Here is a 23918-nt window from a genome sequence, read left to right as displayed (position 1 = left end):
AAACTCAACGAGTGTTTATACCAACAAACTACCACCTATATTATATATTATACTTGATAACTCGAGCTGATTGTGACGAGCTAAAAAGTTTTGTCACATAACTTGTCCTTCCGGATACCCATTTTCTGTTAGGTGAAACAGATGCAATTTTGCTCACATGCCTTAGGTGAAGCAACATATTTCATATCTTCAGTGGTTAAATGTTTACTTACTCCAAATGAGTGCTCGTTGATGCAACAACCTTACCGAATCAAATAGACTGTTATTCGTTGAGCCCGAACGTCAAGGGAAATTACTCAGTAAGCACCCAGGTCATCTATCAGACATAAGACCCCTTCCCCCACCAGTGAGAGAGTTGATATTTAACGTCACATCGGCAATATTTCAGCCATATTGTGACAAGAACCATTAATATTATACATAATAGTTAACGGTAAATAATCTGTTTAGGACAGTAAAACACACTAGATTGTCACAGATAGATATGTAAAACTAGTAATTATATCTAAAGCAGATAAATTACAGAGGACGATGTAATATGAAAACGGACATAAACCGCCAACAACTGAAGGTAGATCACCATACCAGGGTTCATAGGGGCTTACAGTACCTTTGCTACCTGCATGGACCCTAGCTGGATTTACACCATCCCCTCAGCCGCTGGCGATTGTAGGGAAGTTTAGCCAGAATTTTAAAAGAACAGATATACTGCGTTCAAAATAGGGTAAGCAAAAATTAAACTGAATGTTTTGGGACTTACCTACCCTCACAGGACAATAATTACTTCCCCCATCACCCCGAGTTGGTAAGGAGCAGGTGGTAATCTCTCCTCGTACCCATGGTTGGTCCGATCCACAGAGAAATAGTGGAATATTGAATACTAAGTACATTAAAATATATATCTAGTTTTTTAACGCTTTCGTTGAATCACGTTTCTTCACCATTCTAATGGCAATATCAAACGAAATCTGGCAGATAAAAGATTGCCAAACGCCTCGATATGACAAATCGGTTGGTTGTTGGTTGAACTACAGACCATGTAACTTTAAACAGATTCCAGCATTTGAACATCCATAAATCATGTTAAAGGTACATATGAACGGAAAAGAATATCAAGTGTATGCTCCTAATACTTTCACAGTTTAGGCATGTATACGTGTACCTGTATCACGGACATGTTAGAAATGCCCAGAAACCTTCGTAACTTGCTATGTTAGAGCAAAGCCATAAGGTCACACGCAATACGTCACGTCATAATAAAACAGGATACTGTAATGTCTGTTTCAATAGCACTTCGTCACCAAATAATAAACATCTATTTTTACTACAACTGTTTTATTGGTAATTTCAATTCATTCACTGACCATGACCACGGAAAGCGAAGTAGAGATGGTGGATCCTTATACTGGATATATCCTTATCCTTATAATATATCATTATCATTGTCTCACTATTCAGTTATGTTTTATTTACAGCTTGTAGGTCGTTTGCGGTGTTAGGGATTTCGGTTGTCGTCACGTAAAGTGTCCATACCACCTTTAGCTTTGTCGTATAAGTTGCCGAAAGAGTGAGTGCGAATGAGTTTAGTTTTACGCCGCACTCAGTATCATCGCAGCTATACGGCGGAGGTCTGTAAATAATTGAGTCTGGACCAGACAATACAGTGATCAACAGCATGAGCATCGATCTGCGTAACTGGGGACGTGTGTCATTCTGACGTGTGGGAGCCTGACCACCCAATCCCGTTAGTCGCCTCTTACGACAAGCATAGTCGCTTTTTATGGTAAGCATGGGTTGCTGAAGGCTTATTCTACCCCGGGACCTTCACGGGTCACAAGTTGCTGAAAGGTGCACTAATTTTGTAGTGTCGTGATTACAAGTTACATATATTTTATATCCTCTCGCATGCAAGGGCCCATGGGATAGTCCAATGGCAAGGCTCAGTGTTTGCAAAACTTTGCCAGCTGGCCATCAGGGCCTGCGGGCGTTAAAATCTACAGGCTCTGAATGAAATCTGCAGGTCCATTTTGTTTAAGTAACATGATAAATGGATACCGAAGGATAATAAATAAAACATTTCTGGGAAGGATTTGGAAAAACAAAACAAAATGATAGAAAGGCCACGAGGGGCTGCAGATATTTGAAACTGCCGGCCCGATACAATATTACCCGGCACTGGGCCTCCGGACCGGCTATTACTTCAAACACTATCCAGGCTGTTGAGTAGCCTAGTGGTCAAAGCGGCTCACTGAAGACCCGAGTTTGATTCCGCACTTGGGTAGAGTATGTGAAACCCATTTCTGGTACCCCCGCCGTGACATTGCTGTAATATGGCTAAAGCGATTCACTCACTTCAACATATCCGTATCTACCAGAATACAAAAGGACGCAGAAATAATAGTATGAATCAAAATTAAGGCCTTGGCAGTTACCCCTCAGCCAATGTGCTTGTTAGTTTATAACGAATTAAACAACTAGCCTCTTCCACAGCTATCACTGTGTATATCTTTACTCTGTTACTTGAGACCTCAATTATTCAAACCAGTTCATTTCTGTCACAAGGTCATCTTATGGTTTCACTGTTTCGGTGTAAATGTACGACGGTGAATGTAGCTGGATGGGTTTCTCGCCCGGCAAGCTGAGATGAGCTCATTCAAGCGGACGATATGTACATCGCTTTCACCACATTGACGTAGAACACAAACAACAATGCGTGACAGTAGTTGTGCCACCAGTGCAATACATCCGATCAGGCGTTTGCTATCAAGCAATGTTATCTGCTGTAAACATTAATGCATACGTTATCTGATTGAAACGTTAATTTCTGAGAATATCGCAGCATATGAAGTGGGGCATAACCCCCAGTGTTAAAGGATCACACATCGTTACGTCAAAAATAACATTAAACCACGTACAAGGTAGCCTGCAAAGCAGGATGTAATATTATCTTGAACGGACTGTTTAAACATTCCTGTGTTCCCTGGTATGGATCACGTGAAGTCTCCTACCTACTATTTTCTTCCTAGTTGTGTGTCGCCGTATTTTTCTAACACGGGTGAGTATCCGCTAGGTCTTACATTGCATTTTATATCTTCCATCTTACATTTGCGATTTAATTTTGATGCCAGTAATATCGCTTCATCATAAATATGTGGGACAGGTATCGTTGTTTTCCCGGGATGATAGTGGTAACATGGTAATCTTTATGTTTCCTTCGTTGACCCTGTTGAGTATCCAAGAGGTTTTACATGCGAATCACACTTTTGTAACTCAAACTTGATGCCAGACTTGTCAGCTTCATAATGTATTATGTGTTATATGTTATTTTCGACCGAACACCGAGGGTGTTGTCACTTAGCTTATTATATTTACTGAACATCCGACTTTGGGGTCACTGCATGTACGTAACAGTGACAAATTGTATTTTCGGGTACATAACATGGCGAATTGTGTTGATATGTAAAGGTCTTTCTAGGTACCTGTTTCGTTCATGGTACTTGATATGTGTGTCCATCTTCCCGTAATACATAAGGGCACACCTGTATACCTTCAGTCCATCATTGCTCCGAGCGTAAGAAACTAAAGAGTGCCTCCCATCCGTAACGGGGCATTCCTCTCAACAGACTCACCGGAGCGGAGAAATCACTGGTGTGGAACAGTCAGTGTACTAGTCGCAAACATCAGCATAACAGCCTCTATGTCAGGTCGAGCAGCTTCACATAACGAATTTGATCCTGTGTCCTTGTTGGTCGTACCTTGTTTTGGATTACTTGTAAGATAGCCTATGCATTTAGTGCATATTCCATGACAGACATTGTATATATGGAGAATATCAGTAATGTGTTCTGTGTTTCATGTTATTACTCATGCCAATGCAGTAAACTATTCAAACAGACGTAACACACAAAGCCACTGTCATTTGTTGAGCCTGAGGGTTATATACACTGCAACCAACATGGCGCTGTAAGTGAGAACGACACCTACCCGTCCTTGTTAACAAGACGCTGTAAGAGAAGACGCCACCTACCACACTTGTTTGACAAGATGGTATAAGAGAGAACACCACTTACCGCACTTATTTGACAAGATGGTATAAGAGAGAACACCACTTACCACACTTATTTGACAAGATGGTATAAGAGAGAACACCACTTACCACACTTATTTGACAAGATGGTATGAGCGAGAACACCACTTACCGCAATTATTTGACAAGATGGTATAAGAGAGAACACCACTTACCACACTTATTTGACAAGTTGGTATAAGAGAGAACACCATGACCACTTACCGCAATTATTTGACAAGATGGTATAAGAGAGAACACCACTTACCACACTTATTTCACAAGACGAAAATAAGGAGGCGACTGTAGGAAAAAGGCAAACCTTGTTTTCTTGTTTTCTTTATGATAATATAACACGTGTCCATAGCGAAGTGGTAATAAAAACGGTGAACGATGTGACGTTCGTAACAAACACAACGATAGCTGAGGTACATTTGAGACTGTTTTGTATCTTCGTATATATTATCATGTCTTTGCAGTTAAACGTTCTGGCAAAATGGCGCCGGCCATAGCGAGTAATCAACCGAAACAACAACACATATAAATATCTTGACGGTTCTGCACGTCCATGTATACAATAATTTGCCTGTCAAGTCAGCAGATATTTATAACAGTATCCATTCAATATTTTGTTGTGATCTTGTGAGATCGGTTAACAAGGCTGGGTGAACATGACAAAATCTAGTCAATCAGGTCAACTGCACATTCATCGGTTTTACTCATGATTGATTATTTTGCTTGATTTGTCTGACTAGTGACTGCGTGTCTGTTAATTGTTGGCGCACCGATCAGAAATTGTTTATCAGATAATCACACATGTCTCCCTGTTTGAACTTGAAAGAGGAACATGTCCCGAATGACAAACCATTATGTGAAATCTGACTGTTTCGTTACAGGTTCCATCCCTGAAGGAACAAACCTAAGACACAATGGCGTGGCTTTTGATCGGGTTGTTGTTTTTCTCCATCTGTGGGACTCTCACAGGTAGGACGTTTTATGGGGTCATTGGTATGCTACCATTTGTGAAAACTGGTTCTATCTTCCACACGACATGCTGGATAAAGTTTTATCTGACGTTTAATAGCATGAATGATCAGCATGGACATAAAATGCAAATAAGATTAGAAAAAATGCTTGCTTCGGAAAGTTAAATATTTCGATGTTTTCAGAACACGTTTGATGCTTTATTTTCTTGGTATTTCATCCTAGATATGTTTTCATTACGTCTTCAGATGCCGAGTGTCACTGTAACACTGCAGCTGCCTGTACTGTGTTCCCCTCTACACCCTGCAGCCAGGTGGGTGATCCAGACAGATGTCAGGAAGGATGGTTTGGTTCCTACTGTCAGAAACGTGAGTAATTGACTCGTACATCTGGTTTATCGATGTAAAGATGATCGATCTCATTGACTTCAATCAATCTCCTCGTTGTATCAGTAGTATTTCCCAAACTGTTTTCTGCTTAAAACGTGAATAGAAGTCCTTTATGTTGTATCTAGATCTACAGCACATCACAAAGTCACAATCTATATCACATAAAACCATCATGCCGTCAGTATGTCACATTGGCTGCCACATTGCAATCAACACAAATTTGTAGGCCCAATATTACTGTTTATGTATATAAAATATCAATTCAGAATTATTTATAATGTAGTATCAATTTAACCTAGGCTACAGATACAAGCATTATAATTTAGACCCCTTTCTGACCCCGAAAAGGCATGTAAGCTCCATTTCATTCAAAGGATTTTTCATATCACGTATTTTTAATCGTTGAATATGTGTGATTTTAAAATATGGCTAATTCGACTACAATCGTAAATCCAGCTGGAGTTCACGCAAGTAGCAAAGTAATGGAAGTCCCCATGACTTCCTAGTGTGGTGATCTGCCTTCAGTTGTCGGTGATCTTAAGCCCGTATTTCATATTTTGTATTGTCTTCTTTGATTGAAATGTTTCAGTTTTACATGCTAGTTTTATATTCATATCTGTGATACACAAGTATGTTTACTTTCCATTGTCGACAGGTTTTAATATTATTTAACGTTTGTTAATTATGACGAATATATAAAACCCTGATATGATAAGTCAAATACATATTACGAAATAATGTACACTTCTACGAATTAGCTGTTTTCTCACAATGTACCTAAGGCCTATATTTCCACTTTGCCTCCAATCTATATGTTGTACATGGTTGCATTTTCTTTAGAAAATATTGCCTTGGGAAGAAGTGCAACACAGAGCAGCACATTCACTGAAAACAGCTACAGGACAGGGAATACATTACACAGCTTTGACGCCAGGTACGGCGTGGATGGCAGAGCAACCACCAACTTCTACAGTAAACCACTGACATGTACACATACATTATTAGGTGGTGTCCAAACATGGACTGTCTCTCTGAACAACTCAATCACAGACAAGATACAACAAATCATGCTGTACCTGCGACAGGACTGTAAGTATTAATATTACAGTACAAATTCGTACAGTTTTCATTGTGTACAATGGTGCAGAAAATCCATCACCGTTTTTCGTGTACTGCTTAAAAGCAGGTACGTACAGTCTGTAAGTATAGGTGCGTCGTGTCATGAATATCAGAGTAACATTGTCATGACTTTTTACTTGTTAGTACACTTTATTAATATCCCATTTCACATGGCGCGAATCGATATGGTGCTCACATATAATATTTGTTATTTGAATCCAACTTTTCCTACTCTGAAATGCAGTCACGGAAAGAAACAGGGGCATGAATATATTTGTTGGTGGACAGCCGTGCTTACAGTGGTCAACGGACACCTCCCCGCCATCTGTAGCTGATGTCAAATGTCAACAAGCACTGACAGGAAACACGCTCACCATACAGACAAGCAGTTATCTCACTCTGTGCGAGGTGCAGATATTCGGTAGGTTAACAATCACCTGAAACGTATAAGTAACCGACTGTAAATGTAACGCTCATCAGAACAGAAGTTTACCTATATTAAAAAATGATTGCTTAAAGAGGTAATGCACAGGAAAATGTTGCTCACATGACGCAAAACGGAATTTTGAATACGGTAATATCAGCGTTTCACTACACACATAATATCACTCACATTGACGTTGTATTATTACACGAATATGACAGCAGTCGGTAAATTAATGAATGTAGTCCAGATCAATATCATGAGCATCGATCTATAAAACTGGGACACATTGACATATATAAACCAATTCAACGCTCCCTGACACCCGATTTACGACAAGCACATACATGTGTATACATACGGGTTTTTTTGAAGGATTTGCTGATAACTTTTGCAAAAATGTTACATGAAAGTTATCAAAACATGTTTTATATCCGCGAGTTGTGATTTGTAACACAGGCAATAATGAGAAGTGGAGAAGTGCCGTTACCTCAATGAGTCAGTCATGACGTGCTTTGAAAGTATCATAAATTGTGTTGCATGAAGCAATTTATTGAAATAAATGTGTATATATTTGCCATATTCTTTTTACGATACTCTTACCTTTCATATTTTAACTATACACCTGGAAATTAATCAAGCAACACCCCAATTTTTTCTATTGGAGCAACTTTGAAGTGTTCTGACAATCAAAATATGCCGGGTTGATATAGTTTGACACTTTTTTATTCAACAGACGATCTCTGACAAACAACTTAAAGGGAAAAAGTATCAAGACTTTGCTTTATTGCAACGAAATCCAAATTCTTAAAACTGTCTTAAATTCATGAAAAAATGGACACAATTTACTATTCATCCACAGACGTTGTTGTCAGGTGTATTAACACAAATGTCACATGGAAAGAAAGAACAGTCATCTGAGAGTCTGCACACCGACTTTCATCAATATCTAGTGTGTCCTCCCTGCGCACGCACCACCGATTCCAGACGCCTCCTCATTCCTTGGATGAGTCTCCGGATCTGATTCTGGGGGATCCTGTTCCACTCCTCATGCAGGGCAGCCGTCAATTCGTTGAGATTATGGACTGGTGGGTCTCTCTGCCTCACACGACGGCCAATAAAGTCCCACAAATGTTCAATGGGGTTGAGGTCAGGGCTCATGGCAGGCCATGGAATTCTGTCAATTGCATTTTGCCGCAAAAAATCATTTACAGCATGCGCCCTGTGAGGTCTAGCATTGTCGTCCATAAATATGGGTCTCGTTGCCAGAGGATGGTTCTCAAAATGAGGTACCACAGCCCTGTCAAGAACCTCCTGTTGGTAACGAACACCGTTAAGGTTGCCACGGATGGTAATGATATCCAACTTGCAGTTCATGGAAATGCACCCCCATACCATAACGGAACCTTCCCCAAAGGCCACAGTCTCCTGGATGTTCCGTGGAGCCATTGCTGTGTTCCTCTGCCTCCAGACCCGAGTACGACCGTCCACCATGTGCAGCAAGAACCGGCTCTCATCTGAGAAATGGACCTTCCTCCAAGAGGCAATGTTCCAGTGCAAACGGTCATTACACCAGGCCAGTCGGGCTGCCTTATGGGCTGGAGACAGTCTGGGTCGCTTGATTGGCCTCCTTGCCCGGTATCCTGCAGCTTTCAGACGATTCCGAACAGTCCTGTTCGAGATGGGTCTCCCTGGAAGCCACTCCTGTCTCAACCGAGAGCTCGAGTCGAAGGACCTGCGCCGTACAAGTCTCAGTAAAGCTCTGTCCTCCCGGACTGTGGTCTTCCTGGGTCTTCCTGGTCTAGGCAGGTCTTTAACTTCATTAGTGGCCCGGTATTTTTTCAAAAGTTTTGAAATTATGGAATGATGTCGTCCGATTTGAGTCCCGATTTGTCTTAGAGACATACCAGCATTCCTCATGCCGATTATTTGCCAACGAGTGGCCTCTGATAATTTCCTACGTGCCATGACATTGAAATGAATGAAAAACCGAATGCAATCGACAACCTGCGCTTGTAAACACCCCAGGGAAAAAGTGCATTTTTCGAAAGTTGAGGTTAAAGCAATGCACGTGCGCTGTGCAAGCTTCACGCGCGTCATATCAACCCATGAAAAGCTCATGCTGTATGTCAATACATCAAAATTGAATAATCAATCATCAAAATTACTTCGTTAAACTTTGTTAAGTTTTTATGTGTCTTTGAATTTGGTGTTGCTTAATTAATTTCCATATGTATATATTAAGTCACTGTATCTTATGATTTGCAAGAAAAATGTATATACAGTGTATCATCCCAACTTTGCTTTGCTTCAGTTTCCAACAGGTGCTATTTTACATGTTCTTTGTACACCTGCTTGTTTCCAGAGATACACTTAATATTGGCGTTACTGATCGTTTGACATTTCGTTTCAAACGGAATTCATGCATTATAGAGCATCATGGTAAATGTAACAGGCAAACGCAAACAGAATGCTCGAGATTTTATACATGCTATGCAAAATGGCTTAAATTCAGTTGAGCGTTTGTATCGCATACTTTATCAATGATTTTAAAACACAAATTACTTTTTTAAGGACACAGTTGACGGTACAGTCAGGTCTCACTGTATTTGCTCGTGTTCAGTTTGTAGTGACGGCTGGTTTGGCGAGGACTGTGACAAACAGTGTCACTGTGCACGTAACACAGAAGTATGTGACAAGATCTCTGGACAGTGTCTGAGTGGATGTGCAGTAGGATACACGGGGATAAACTGCCAAACAGGTACCAACTGTGCCAATCATACACAATCCTACGGCAATTGCATGAAGACGTATACATTGCTATACATGTCGTTGGTCGAATGCAAATGATAATGTCCGACTTGTTTTTCCATATACATGTATGTACCATTTTCATTACGTATCTTGATGCATAGTAATAGATATTGACATTAACTTCCGGGGATGAAACTTTGATTTGCAAATATCTATATTGAAATTGCATCAGAAGAATTTAAGCATCATTACGAAGTCCTACATTACATGCAGCGTGTCCAGACGGTTACTATGGAGACTGCACCTCTACGTGTGGAAAATGCTTCAACTCTGCCCATTGTAACAAGGCCACAGGCATCTGCCCTAATGGTTGTGCAGCAGGTTGGCAAAGAGACACCTGTCTTCAGCGTGAGTTCAAATTGTTTCCTGAAATTGCAAATATGTCTTTCCATTCATATTCCAAGAATTCTTTCACAAGCAAGAGAAAACACCCTCCTTCTAATAATTTCTATATTATACGATAATGAACCGCTATCAAATTGTGATGATTCTGGTGTTCATGAAATAATGTACATTTGCCCTGGTCACTCAAAATAGGGAACTGCATCGGACATTGTTTTATGCTACTGGTGCATCCATTTTGGAAATGTTCTCCACATGTCTCTCTTATAAAACCTTTTCAGTTACATTGAAACATTGAACATTGTATCCTGCATGTAACACCATTTGAGCAAGAGCTGATGGAATCCCTTAGTAACTTTGGACATTAATAAGTAAATGTTATGAAGATATCAAAGCATGAGCTCCTAGAATATTTATCTTTGTGGAGAGTAATACCGTCATACTAAGACCAGCAATCGCAACAGGATTGCTTTGAGACAGCATAATTTGTTACAACCGAAGTTGGTTGAACATAAATCATAATCTGGTCCTTGTTTCTTTACATGTAGGGACTGCCTTACGACATAATTAAGTATTGCTATCGCCTTACGGAAATGATGCTACTATTTGATAATATGTATGCCTACATTAATATTGTTTCATGCTCTTTGAAGCATGTTATGTATTTGACAAACATGTTGTTTTACACTATGCATGTACAGCGTGTCCAGACGGCTACTATGGAGACTGCATGACCAAGTGTGGAAACTGCCTCGACGCTGCCTATTGTAACAAGGCCTCAGGTACCTGTCCTGGTGGTTGTGAACCAGGGTGGCGAACAGATAGATGCCTTCAACGTGAGTACATGTTCTTTGTTTTGGGTGCAGTTGTGTTCTTATAGTCCCAAATTATTCATTTTATGTCAGCTGGCTGACAGACGAAATTCTGATTTCTGATTCTCATGATTCTTGGATTCGTTATGCAACAACAACAAAAAATTCATGGACATATTAACCACTGGACTTATTAAGCGCCATCAAGAAATCTTCCTTGTGTGCATTTTGAAATCTTATAAACGCTTTATTACAACATGCAATGCCTAGTAAGCTTTGCTTGAAACACAGAAAGGTGTCTACCACTCTCTCAATCAACTTGTCCAGTAGGCTTGATTGAACCTCAACTGTTTGAAACACAGACACTAAAGGCTGGATATGATGGAAAAAAATGACACACAGTTGACCCTCCTGGTCCCTCAATACTGAAGAAAGTTATCCGAAGTTGTTACACTTTGATCAGAGAACAGACCTTGAGTGGACTGTGGCACGTGCTTTTTAATACACACAAGCGGTTGTTCAATGTGTATCTGACACTTCAAGAGGGTACAAAGATGCATGCTGCTTATAAAAGAATATTGTCCTACTTTCTTTTCATAACGTGATATACTCTTGTACAGCATGCCTGGATGGATGGTATGGCATGAACTGTGCCACCCAGTGTGGAAACTGCCTTGATGGTCATGTGTGTAACAAGTCAACAGGCATGTGCCCTGGAGGATGTGCAGAAGGATGGATGAACGACACCTGCCTTCATCGTGAGTGTGTAGAATTATGCAAGTGACATTTGTCCGCAGTGGAATACCATTAAATATATTTACGACTTTAATAATGATTGAAAAATATATTTTTGTAAATTTAATATTTACAATGCTTAGTGCTTGTTTGGTAATCCCTGTCTTTGGACATCTGTCTTAATATTTATAATGAATGTTCCTAACTGCATTTTATAAACATTGTAATAGATCTAGAGTAATAATACAGCTATTCTACGTCATTTCAACGGTCAGTGACATCACGAACAAACAATTTGTTTATATTCACAGCATGTCCAGATGGTTACTATGGTCTGGCCTGTGGCTTCCAGTGTGGCAACTGTGTGGATGGTGATGTTTGCATCAAGACAAATGGAACATGTCCAAGAGGATGTGCAGCAGGGTGGATCAGTGACATGTGTAAACAAGGCAAGTCATACATGTGTACAGTATGACACACATTAATTGACTTGAACGCAATATAACCAGGTGATACTGTAAACAGTCAGTTGAAAGAAAAGACTTCCTTGTAGAGACGAGATGAGTATTGTGTGGGGTCTTCAAAGATTGGAATGTATGTCATAAACTATACTATTTATATACTAACATTAGTTTACCAATTGCTTTAGGTATTTGTGTCATTTCATTTGAAGTGCACTTCTTTTCACAGCATGTCCAGATGGTTACTATGGTACTGACTGCACGTCCAAGTGTGGACACTGTCTGGACAAAGATGTATGTGACAAGTCAACGGGAGCATGCCCAAGAGGATGTGCAGCAGGGTGGATAAATAACACGTGCCATAACAGTAAATATTTGATTTGGTTCCAATCCATGTCACACACAGAGGATGCATACAGCAATACAGGAACTTGGCATCCATCAGCATGTAATATAGCAGTAACCTCATTTTCATCACATGCCAAGTGATCAAGTGAGAAAATTGCTGTATTGTGTGTAACATCGTGCAGTCTCTCTTAATGCGTATGAACAAGAAGTTGTTTATGATAGCGCACAGAGAGAAGCTGTGGAAACAGGGGATGGAAATGCGTTCCACAACGCCAACCAACCCTGAACTGAAATCTGAAATTACGCTTGCGCCCCTGTATTTGCTTTCACCCCCATGTCCATGACTTTGAGTATTCGCACTTTGTTTTCTCTGTGTTTGACAAGCACAAAGTCCTGGTAATCAGAGTGAATGACTGAGTGAGTTTAGTTTTACGCCGCTTATAGCAATATTCCAGCAATATATCGGCGGGGGACACCAGAAAATGGACATCACGCATTGTACCCATGTGGGGAATCGAACCCGGGTCTTCGACGTGACGAGCGAAGGCTTTAACCACTAGGCTACCCCACCGCTCTGGCCATCAGAGCAGTAATTGAGTTATTGCATGAACCTTAACCACAGCTGACCACACTTTACCTGTCATAAGCATGTATTACGTATCCTCTAACACAAGCAGGTACACATGAAGGATAACACACGGCTTAGTGATACCTTGCTTGTTATTTCAGTGTGTGAGGACGGGAAGTATGGCAGCGGATGTATGTCAGAATGTGGTCGCTGCAGGAGCGGCACAGTTTGTGACAAAACTAACGGAACCTGCGGGACTGGATGTGATGGAGGGTATTCAGGTGCTCGCTGCGAGCGTAAGTGTGTGCAGACATGTTCAAACTTGGAAACGGAAGTTTTCCGTTTTTCAGATAAACAGGAAATATATTTCAAACAACAATTATAATAACTTTGAATAAAAATCTGGAAACTGGAAATACTATTGAAGTATACTGTTGCTTTGTACCTCATTAATAGTCACCCATATTGCAATACTTTTCGTATGCTACGTTGACCTTGCTAAGTGTTAGATGGACATGGCGCAGATTTGGAAGTGTAGTCTGTGAATATTTTACGGAGGGTCACCTATACACAATCACGATTTACCAAGTGACGCCTCATCATAAATTACTTAAATATTTTGTATCAAAAGCAACGTAAGATACAATTATAGTCTTCAGAGCTCAATAATAAAGTAAAGAATGTTGGCCATTCTCACAGCTGCCGTATAAATAATGACTTTTGAAGGTCTGTCAGTTAATGGTGGCAAAGAAGGCTCTATGGGTGGAATAATTGGAGGGACAGTTGCAGCTCTGTTGGCCATCGCCATCGTCATAATCATCGTCGTTGTTATCATCTTCAGGCGGAGGTATGAGCACATTGACAGTTGATCCTTTCCATTGATCTGTTGAGAGCCTGGATGGTGTATCCATAAGTATCACAACGTATTGCCAATCATCTTATTGAACCCTTTGACATCTCCAGCCGGTGGCTATGTCAACAGGATAGGTGTTCTCGGTATTCAATTGCGTTCTTTTCTCGTATGTTCAAGGAAACAGCCAAAACATGACGATGAAAGGCTGAAGTCTACCCAAGATATGACTAACTTAAAAAACGGAACTGGTAAGATTGGAGTGTTGTAGGTCAAATCAAATTTTCATGATGACGCAAATTCGCTCCCCACTTCTGCCTGATGTAAATGTAACATAACTGCTATACTGAGTCCGTGCTCCATGTCTCTCTCTCTCTTTAGCTCAATCTCTCTCTTATTACTACGAAAATAATAGTGTACACACTCAGTCATTCCTTTTGCGTGTAAACCATGAAGGCATGTGGTTTTGTAATGCATGATCAATGGCAGACGTCACCCTTGTGTTCTGTTTGGACGGCATAAACTGAATCATGAATGGGGAAGGGAGAAGGTCATTTCAAAGCATCTTGAATATTTTCAGACAAGGCAGTCAGAAAGAAACCCAGTTCAACACCAGCGACCAAAGACAATGAAGATGAAGACGCAATCCTATCTGTTGAAGCTGAAGTGGACGTAGACAACGATGCTGCCGCCATCTACTACAACTTTGTACCGCCTCACATGACACTGGACACTTTACAACAGTGCATAACTGGAAAGAAAGAGAAGGCCACTTTTCAAACAGAATTTCAGGTTTGCTAAAATTATACACATCCTTCTTGTACATTTCAGTCGGGCTTTGAAAACGAGTGGAACTAATTAATGCTTAATGCTTAAATGCTTAAAGAGTCATGTGAAAATCATGGGCTGGTCCGATGATCCAAAGCAACAGGATATACCATAACTGGAAGATCTAACAATTTGTACCACATAATCTGCTATTTCAGTCTCCGCATGCATTGTGAGCTATCTAGTGGTTACCATTTCTACCAAATGCACAACAATATGCAGATACTGCTTAGGCTAAATAAAAAAGGTGAAATGTTTCTCGGGCATCGGTTGGCCACTTTTATTTGTGTGCGTAACAATTTTCTATTGCCATTTTGAAAAAATACTTTTGACTTGGCCACGTCCCGGTCATCCATTTGCTCACTATAAGAATGAGTGTCTGTAAGAACGAATGTGACTGAATCTGCAACTTGTTAACATGTGCTAACCTTCCCAGGCTGTATTTCTGAGAGGAAAACAACTAAACATGTGTTCCTCCCTCGTCCCATTTTTCGGTCAAAATTAATGCATAATAACGGTGACAAAGAAGGCTCTGTGAGTGGAATAATCGGAGGGACAGTTGCAACTCTCTAAACCATCGCCATCGCTCTTGTCACTTTTGAAACAAAATATGCCCGAGAAATATTTATTTTTTTATGCAGCCTTACAAGAGAACATCTATGCCATGTATCACAAATACATGCATGACCATGGAACAGGGCCAAGCCCTGTATTATTGCTACACAACACAGTATGATTAGAAGCAAAGGAACATGTACATGTATCTGCAAGACTAAAAAGGAGTCCTCAAGAGACAGTTACAACTCAATACCTTTCAATGCGACGCGTCAATAAGATAGGTTTAAGTCTAGTGAGAGTGTACGTTTACAACCTTGTACTTAACTTACCACATATTCTTACAGGCCATCCCATACGGAGCTAAACACCCACATGACATCGGCAAGAAGCCAGAAAACAAGATGAAGAACCGCTTCCTTGCTCTGTATCCATGTGAGCTGATAATCTTAGATCCGATCGCAAAATTTATCAAAAAGTACTTCTCATATGTGACAGACGTGTATACACATATCTGCAGTGAGTTTAACATCCAAACATAAATGTGAAAGAACAAAAACTATTTACACACAAACATACAAACCAAGATTTCAAGACGCAAACTTTGGGATTTACAACACATACATAAGGTTTCATCCTGATTGTTGTGTTTTTCAGATGATGAATCGAGGGTAGTGTTAGCAGATGGGGAGGACTACATCAATGCCAATTACATCAGTGTAAGTAGCACTATGTAATCTCTGCATTGTCAACGAAAGAGACTAATCAATCTCTAGTGTTTTCTGTTAAACGAAGAAGGCAAAATTGTGTTGGACATTAGCATCGTTTTCGAGACCAGCCCATAGTCTCACCAAAGTAATACAAGATTTCGCGTGACATGGTGTTTCTGCGTCATGTAAATGTAACATCATGCACACTTTGATATATTGAATCAGAGCTTCATGTCAATTCTTCGGCACATGCAAACGAAGTTGAAGTGTACTTTATGTTATTTTCAGGGTTATGGTGATACTCAGAAGTACATAGCCACACAAGGTAGGTTAGCTGCATTGTTCGTCTTCTTCTTCTTATTATTATGATACAATACATGGACCGGCATACCTTGTATATACCAGAAATATCCTTCGTAGACCTAAGGAAAGTATATTGACACCACAGGACCCAAACCGGGTACAGTCCCTGACTTCTGGCGGATGGTGTGGCAGGAGGACGTCACACAGATAGTCATGCTGACGAGGCTGATGGAGATGAACAAGGTAGGATGTGTTCCATGATAGTTCCATGGTTCCGCTGAACATCTAGTGAATAATCTACATGTTCACATACTGAAAATGACTGAAAATGTGTGTCAGTGTATGCATGTACCCTGAAAGTGGTGATAGGTTCCGGAGCAAAGGTGAACTAATCCAAAGCAATTTATTTTTCTAGAAAAAAAGTGCAAAATATTGGCCTGATCCGACGAAGACCGAAAGTTATGGAAACATTCAGGTTAAAAACAAGGACGCGACAGCAAGAGCTGATTACACAATTTCTACTTTCCTGGTGCGATGTTCTGTAAGTATATACTTTTTTGATGGAACATTGTACATTGCGATTTCAGCTGTAACTTTAAAGGTAAAGTACGTTACTGCAGTCAAGGAAATGAAAGTAGACCAACAAGTCCCGTGCGTGATGTTTATCCCTTCACAAGGCTTATTTGTGAAACCTGTTAAAATAGTATACGTTAATGTGAAAGTCAGTTGCTCTCTGCTGAATCAAATGTGAAAATATGATGCTTCATTATCTCGTTTCGAAGTGTATAAATTTTTCTGCCTGATACGTATCGGTTATATTATCTTGATTTATTAAGTGATAAATCAATTTCTTAATTACAATTCTGCACCGCATAGGATGTCGAGAGAACTGTGACGCACTACCACTTCACATCTTGGCCTGACCATGGCGTTCCTTCTGCTCCTGCCCTCGTCAACTTCTGGAAACTGGTCAAGCAGGGGGACATGGACAGAGGGCCCATGGTAGTTCACTGCAGGTAATTTTTGACAGTGAGACAGACACTTCACTTTCTCATTAAATGACATATTCTAAAACTAGTTGAGTTGGGCCAGTCACGGGAATTAACATTAAGAAGTATTTCAACATTTTTCATGATTAGAATCCACCATTTGTTGAAAGTGCCACTGCAGTATCGTGGACGAATTTGCCACCTGTGTTCCCACCTGTGCATCATTCACGATGCTCCAGCTGTATCGTTTTGCAACGATTACAGAGAACGAAGCGCATATAGTGGAGTGACCTTCCCCTTCAGTTTATTAACTACACTCTGCTCAAAGTCATGGTGTTAGGACGTTTAATATTTTTACTTTTCAAGCGCTGGAGTGGGGAGAACAGGAGCATTCATTGCCCTGGACTACCTGATGGATGAAGCTGAGAGTAACCACATCAACGTGTTCATGTGTGTCAGCAAGATGAGAGAGAACAGGATGAACATGGTCCAGACAGTGGTATGTGTACGATCTATCCGTATCAGGTCAAATATTTTACAAACATGTCACCACTTGAGTAACAGATTGTGTAAGGGGACACGTATCAGGTGGGACTGTGTGTGTGTGTGTACCTGCCAATACGATATACACACTGATATGAACTACAGTATGTTCATAACAATGGCTATTTATTGTTTCTGTTCAGAGTCAGTACGAGTTTGTCCATGATGTCGTCCTAGAAGCACTCCACAGTCGGGGAACGTTCTACACTTTGCCAGAATTCGACAAAACATTCGGCTTCGAAGAATCCGCCACGACTCAACAGCAGCTCATCCTGAAGAAGCAGTTCAAGGTATTTCAATAGAAGATCATAGAAGAGTAGCTTGTGAACAACCTCCGCTACCGAAATTACTCAATGTATTTGGACAGCAAGATCAAGTGGTTGTCGTCCATGTGCACTATATGATTGTAGGCATCCCAGTAGGAAGTCCCTATCGGAAACAGCCTGCGGCTGAGACATTTTCTGTTTTTTCTGTTGTGAGATCAAGTCTCACTGAGTCAACAGATGGACATGCCTTAGGAACAATTCAAGGAACAGCTAAATCATATGGTATTATGTTCTGTTAGGTAAACAGTAATACATTTTTCCTTTTCAGTTACTGAGAGAGCTGTCATCTAACCTTTCGAAAGAGACAGTGTCACATGCATTACTTCCAGAGAACTCTGACAAAAACAGGAGCTTGGATATTCTTCCCGGTACAAACAAGTTTGTCCTATGTCAAAGTAACAGTTTTAGTACACAGTATATGATCCTCCCCAGTAACATTTAATGTGTAAGTGGAACACAGTTGTAAACAAAACATAACGGCAAGGAATATTTTATACATCCTAAAGATAAAATAGATTAGTCATGAATTTTTTTAACTTAGAAGAAACACATTGCGCGAGTGCAGTGAATATCATTTCCAACTAATAGCAGTATCTCCAGTCAGACTCAACTATTATATATTTTGTTAGATACCAAATGAGACCAACAAAAATTCAAAATTCGGATCACAGTTATGACGTATTCCATGTTCAGTAAATTATAACTTTATGTATTTAAGGAAATGATTCAAGGCCGTATCTGTGTACACCTGTCCAGAAGCGGAATGACTACATCAACGGAGTATTTCTACCAGTGAGTCTATAATAACCTTCAAGCTACGGAACAAAACAGTTAAAGTAACTGTATTTCAAAACTGTTTAGGTGTAAATTAACACGTGAGCGGATGTTCTGTGAGGTGTAAATTTCAAAGTAACTTAAAAACATAAAGTAAAAAGAAAACAGGCACAACATCCAAACTCTCAGGGACATTTTGCCAATCCCTTGATACCAGTACCGATAGTATTATTTTTATTTTAGTCAACTCTGCATCTGTCAAGCCTGATCGTCACTCAGACCCCGATACCAGACACTGTAGTAGACTTCTGGAGACTGGTGTACGACCATGACTGTTTCACCATCGTCTGTCTGGATGACGCACAGGTAAATGTTTTGAGTGATATCTCATTTTATAATCAAATTATCAGTCTTACATTACTTTAGCATCATTTTCATGCTTGGTGTCATTGATTCACTGGGAAATATTTGTATCTATTCAGCCGGTTTTCTTTTTCTGACCACCCTTACGAAACCGGACAAACGTTGTCTGATAGTCATGTCTGTGGTTCTATGAAACAATAGTTGAATTCAAGTCATTCCATAAACACTCGGGAGATTCTGTGCCTCGACTTTATGAATTCAGCATGAGAATTAACTCTTCAGCTTTGTTCTGTTAAAACTGACATGATGATTTGTCAGAAAGAGGAACGGTGATGTGCTCTCCTGTCAAAATTACACTTTTAAATTTTTGATGTATTGACTAATGAAAAGCATATATGGAAAAATAGGTAAGTAGGTAAAGTCTGGTATCAAACATCACACTGTTGCCTTATTTCTTCTTCTCTTACTTCATAGTTACACATGGAATACTGTTAAACACAGAGCAACTTCCACATTGGGTTTATATGCAGGAAACAACTGGAATGTACCCTGAAGAATACAAAGAGCTGAAACAGGGGCCATTCAGTGTTGTGCAGGTGGAAGCGGATTCAAACAGAGAATTCTACACGGAGAAGAAGATGAAGCTTACATATGATAAGGAGGTATATTGAGGATAATCATACGCATTGTCAGAATAATGATATCACCTTTGATAGAAGGTTTGTTTTGAGGTTTTAGTCACATTGTGTCTCGTCGTCATTCGCAGCATCTGATACAGAAATATTATGATTGGTCGTCAGAAGATTTTGATTTTTTTGTACATTTCGTTGACAGGTTTTGAAGCCATTGAGGTAATATTGCTGGTTTTCATTAGGTATTTATCTTATGCGCATTTCATGCCGTCTTCCAGCTTTACATGCGTTTTATGATTTCATTCACTGAAACAGAATAGCGAGAAGTCGGTCAGCTTGTTTAGTCTCCAATCGCTGGACATGCTGACCAACACTGGAATCCTCCTGGAGCTGGTCAGTAGAGTGGACAGGATCATCAGCTCTGTTGACCACAAGGTTTTGGTGCACTGTCAGTAAGTGCGGATTTTATGTGGATTAAGCTTGATATAATTTAAGCCAATGAGCCATTTATGACACTTAACACGTGTATAATTACTGGTTCATAATGTTCAAAGATAACTTTCAGAGACATGTGCGTGACAAGAGTATCTGGCTTGTCAGCGATATGGTGGGGTCAGTAAAGTAGCTCGAAGTTAAACAAAGGCCACAACACAAAACGCCACAATATTGGCCTACTGGGGGGATGCAAAATCAAAAAGGGAAGTCTAGTAAACAGAAAACCGGATTGCATTATGAGTCCAAAATAGAATTTCGAAATTGCAAGGTACATATGTGTACAGCCTATGACATTGTTATATACTTAATACGAAGCTATATTGGATCTGATACTGTAAGTCCCTGTTGTCCCCAATATCGTGATCTACATTCAGTTGTTGACGATCTATAGTCTGTTTTTTTAATATTATATCGTCCTCTACAGTTAAAGTTTCACCGGCCCCATGCGGTGTCTTTTTCGAGTGCGTCCAATGTGCAATTACTGATCGAGCGATGGAAAAGCATAGTGATTTAAACGTCCGCTCGCTCCGGGTCTTGATTCCCTAAATGACGATGTTGTATAATGCCCATTTCTGGCTCCCCCTGACTTCACATTGCCTAATTATTGTTAAAACCTCACTCACACTCTAGTTATTTTAACCATAATACCGTTAAATGGATAATGTAAGAATTTGTCTCATTGTTTTTTTTAAACGATGGAATCATTCTGCGTTATGATGACATTTTTTTCAATTATCAGCCAAAGGAGTGTACTCTGAGAAAACATTTAATGGTACCGTGCTTTTCAATCCAGTGACGGTGCCGGAGCGAGTGGTGTGTTCTGTAGCGTCTTGAACATCATCACCAGGCTGAAGTTGGACAGAACTGTGGACATCTTTCTCACCACACGGGAACTACAGCGTGTAAGACCCCAGTTCATACAGGCCCTTGTGAGTAGCTACGTCATTTCTAACAGTGTACTGTAAAATATTCAGTTCGTGTGTGTGATTTGTAACCTTTCACTTCCCAAGGATGTTAACAGAGTCAGTTATTGCGTTCAACATCTGTTGCATTTCACACAGTCATGTAAATGTTAATATAAAATTTGCTTTACTTCGATTCTGTGTTTGGGTTTGTAGTGATTACTGTTTAGTTATTGTATTACACGCAGTTGGCTATGTAAGTAGTAGCGTCAAACCCGAAACCTATGGTCCTGGGATCGAACCCCTGTTCACTACGGTTATGTTTATATGTTTCTCAGTATTGACATTAGCCTCGCTGCAGCTGCCTTGGCAATACTGCTCTGAATTCCCCATCGAGATGCACCTTGGTTATTGCAAGTCAGTGTCTCGGTGTCATGACGAGCAATGCAATAACGTTTCAACACCCATTTCACGTGTGCATTACTGAAACTTTTGAAACCTTTCATTGCTCCTGAATTGGTATTACTGTTGAAAACTGCCATTTTATCGTTGTTTGACTATCACTGTAATTCATGTGCAGGATCAATTCAAGCTGTGCTATGACATGGTGAAGGAATACAACCGTGCCTCCAACGTCTACGCCAATCTGTGATCAGTCTGTGATAAATGTGCAATAAAGGTTCTCCGTATGCAGAACAACAGAACACCAACCAGTCTGAACCAGACTGAAGATGAACTCTCATTTACTCTCTATTTCCTGTACATAATGTGTCCATTTCCATGGTTAAATAAAGCTCTGTAGGGCTTATAGGCACTTTTACCCACTACTTAACGTATAGTAAATATGTTTTACTTCATCTCGTACCTTGATGCAACCTTGATGCAACCCTTCTGCATGTCCATTCTAGCTTATGTTACCTCACACATGAATGTCGCTTTCTGATTGACTAAGCGCTATTCTATAATTTCCAGTGTAACCCCGCTTACAGGCGATGTATTATTTTCATTGTTCACCGCTGGGAATTCAGAACTCTTCTGGTGCTTCATGGTAGTACTTGTTTTTACCTCGAATAACATTGAATCCCGCATCAAGCACGGAAATGACCAATGTTTTGCGAATGAAAATCGATGGAGGGGAGATAACTCTCAATCTGTTTACCTTGTGTCGTCTGTAAAATGGCGATTCGCCTCGCATTCAGAAGAAGTGCTTCAAACAGTTCAAAATTAAAATTCAGGTGTTCGGTAAGACAAATACATTGTTCACTGGTCGCGAGGGGTCCATCGGTTCATGTACCCTCGAGGTTTGTTTATGTTCCTCGAGCCCTGCGGGCCTGCGGGGTCGGGGAACATGAACAAACCTCGGGGGTACAGGGGTCCATGAACCCCTCGCGACCAGTGAACAACGTATAATGCACCTTCTCCTTTATTCTAAGCAACATATGCATACTGGTTTGTCAATTCATCAAGAGCTCATATAATACATCGGCATGAAAAACAGGACATAGCGTACTCTGCGTTGAAAGACGATAGTATCTTCAAGCAGGATAAGACGTCATGACAGCGCCTGGTACCAATGGGACTATGACAATGTATTGTTGAGTATGATGGAACTATTAATGGAGTGTACATTTACGAAACATCCTACACAAATTATTAACATATATTGTACCTCACCTGGGCACTCAGTTCATATCCCCGATGCACGGTAAACTTGCTAGAAATGATCCTGAGAGAGGAACTTGACTTTCGCCTTCAGGACAAGAGTGCCTTCATTCAAATGCCATTTGTACCTCTTGTTTCTATTTAATCATCGTGTGTAACCATTTTCGTTTGAAAGGTGCCTTGCCCAGTTCATGACAATGTAGTTGATACATTTACAAATAACCGTTTCATTTTAGGAATAAACATCCCTTGATGTTTTGGAGAACGTGCGTTTACGTGTTCATGTGGTCGTGAATTCATCTGTTTGAAAAAATCCCTACAGTATATCATCTTCATCGTACAGTTAAACTAATGTTTTTCTTTGTGGTTAATGTTCTTAGTCTATAATCGACAATCAGTTTCACATTAGTAATTAGCCGATGTGTCAGTAAGTACGTCAGTATCTCACAGCTAGTTGGCTCATATACACAGAGGCCTCTCAAATCAAATAGCGCTAGTTTGAACAATGCAGGTCAGACATAAGATGCTTATGCAGTGGCGAGGGTATTGTAATGTGACTGTGATTGATAAGAGCAGATTGGGGTCTTCTATACAATATCAAGATGAACGCGTACCGACATTCAAAACTATAGTATATATTGACATTTTTACAGCATAAGATCATTTGGCTTTCATAAAACAAGGATCTTCTACACTTCAGTCTAATTCTTTCCTGTAATTGGAATTCATTACTTAAGACACAGACCCGTGAAGGTCCGGGGTAGAATAGGCCTTCAGCAACCCATGCTTGCCATAAAAGGTGACCGTGCTTGTCGTAAAAGGCGACTAACGGGATCGAGTGGTCAGGCTCGCTGACTTGGTTGACACATGTCATCGGTTCCCAATTGCGCAGATCGATGCTCATGTTGTTGATCACTGGATTGT

At 40.2% G+C, this 23918-nt stretch overlaps 1 protein-coding gene across 2 annotated transcripts; it reads left to right on the top strand.

The window, feature by feature from the left end:
* The first annotated feature begins 2922 nt into the window (after positions 1-2922).
* Positions 2923-23679, top strand: LOC137297038 (receptor-type tyrosine-protein phosphatase alpha-like). Of its 2 annotated transcripts, XM_067828986.1 has the most exons (30): positions 2923-3055; positions 4963-5050; positions 5299-5418; positions 6280-6528; positions 6803-6979; positions 9606-9743; positions 10010-10144; positions 10840-10974; positions 11571-11708; positions 11997-12134; positions 12376-12513; positions 13224-13358; positions 13789-13909; positions 14093-14163; positions 14493-14704; positions 15643-15730; positions 15953-16014; positions 16294-16330; positions 16454-16551; positions 16724-16849; positions 17185-17324; positions 17664-17796; positions 17984-18130; positions 18435-18534; positions 18885-18958; positions 19184-19306; positions 19834-19965; positions 20251-20387; positions 21224-21359; positions 21913-23679. In XM_067828986.1, exons 2-30 carry the CDS (start codon positions 4996-4998, stop codon positions 21982-21984), a joined length of 3567 nt encoding a protein of 1188 aa, XP_067685087.1. In that variant the 5' UTR covers positions 2923-3055; positions 4963-4995; the 3' UTR covers positions 21985-23679. The 2 variants fall into 2 exon arrangements, with proteins under 2 accessions (XP_067685087.1, XP_067685088.1); XM_067828987.1 differs by lacking the exon at positions 11571-11708.
* Positions 23680-23918: the final 239 nt, after the last annotated feature.

The sequence above is a fragment of the Haliotis asinina genome, chromosome 9 (assembly GCF_037392515.1).
Source record: "Haliotis asinina isolate JCU_RB_2024 chromosome 9, JCU_Hal_asi_v2, whole genome shotgun sequence".
Lineage (NCBI taxonomy): Eukaryota > Metazoa > Mollusca > Gastropoda > Lepetellida > Haliotidae > Haliotis > Haliotis asinina.
The sequence above is the reverse complement of the archived record's forward strand: the minus strand, read 5'-3'. Positions and strand labels throughout refer to the sequence as shown.

Excerpts from the sequence above, each read along its gene's own strand:
- LOC137297038 (XM_067828986.1), top strand. The coding sequence starts at position 4,996 with ATGGCGTGGCTTTTGATCGGGTTGTTGTTTTTCTCCATCTGTGGGACT. Across the intron at positions 15,731-15,952 it reads CTTCCTTGCTCTGTATCCAT|ATGATGAATCGAGGGTAGTG; the intron begins GTGAGCTGATAA and ends TGTGTTTTTCAG. Across the intron at positions 16,331-16,453 it reads GAAGTACATAGCCACACAAG|GACCCAAACCGGGTACAGTC; the intron begins GTAGGTTAGCTG and ends TTGACACCACAG.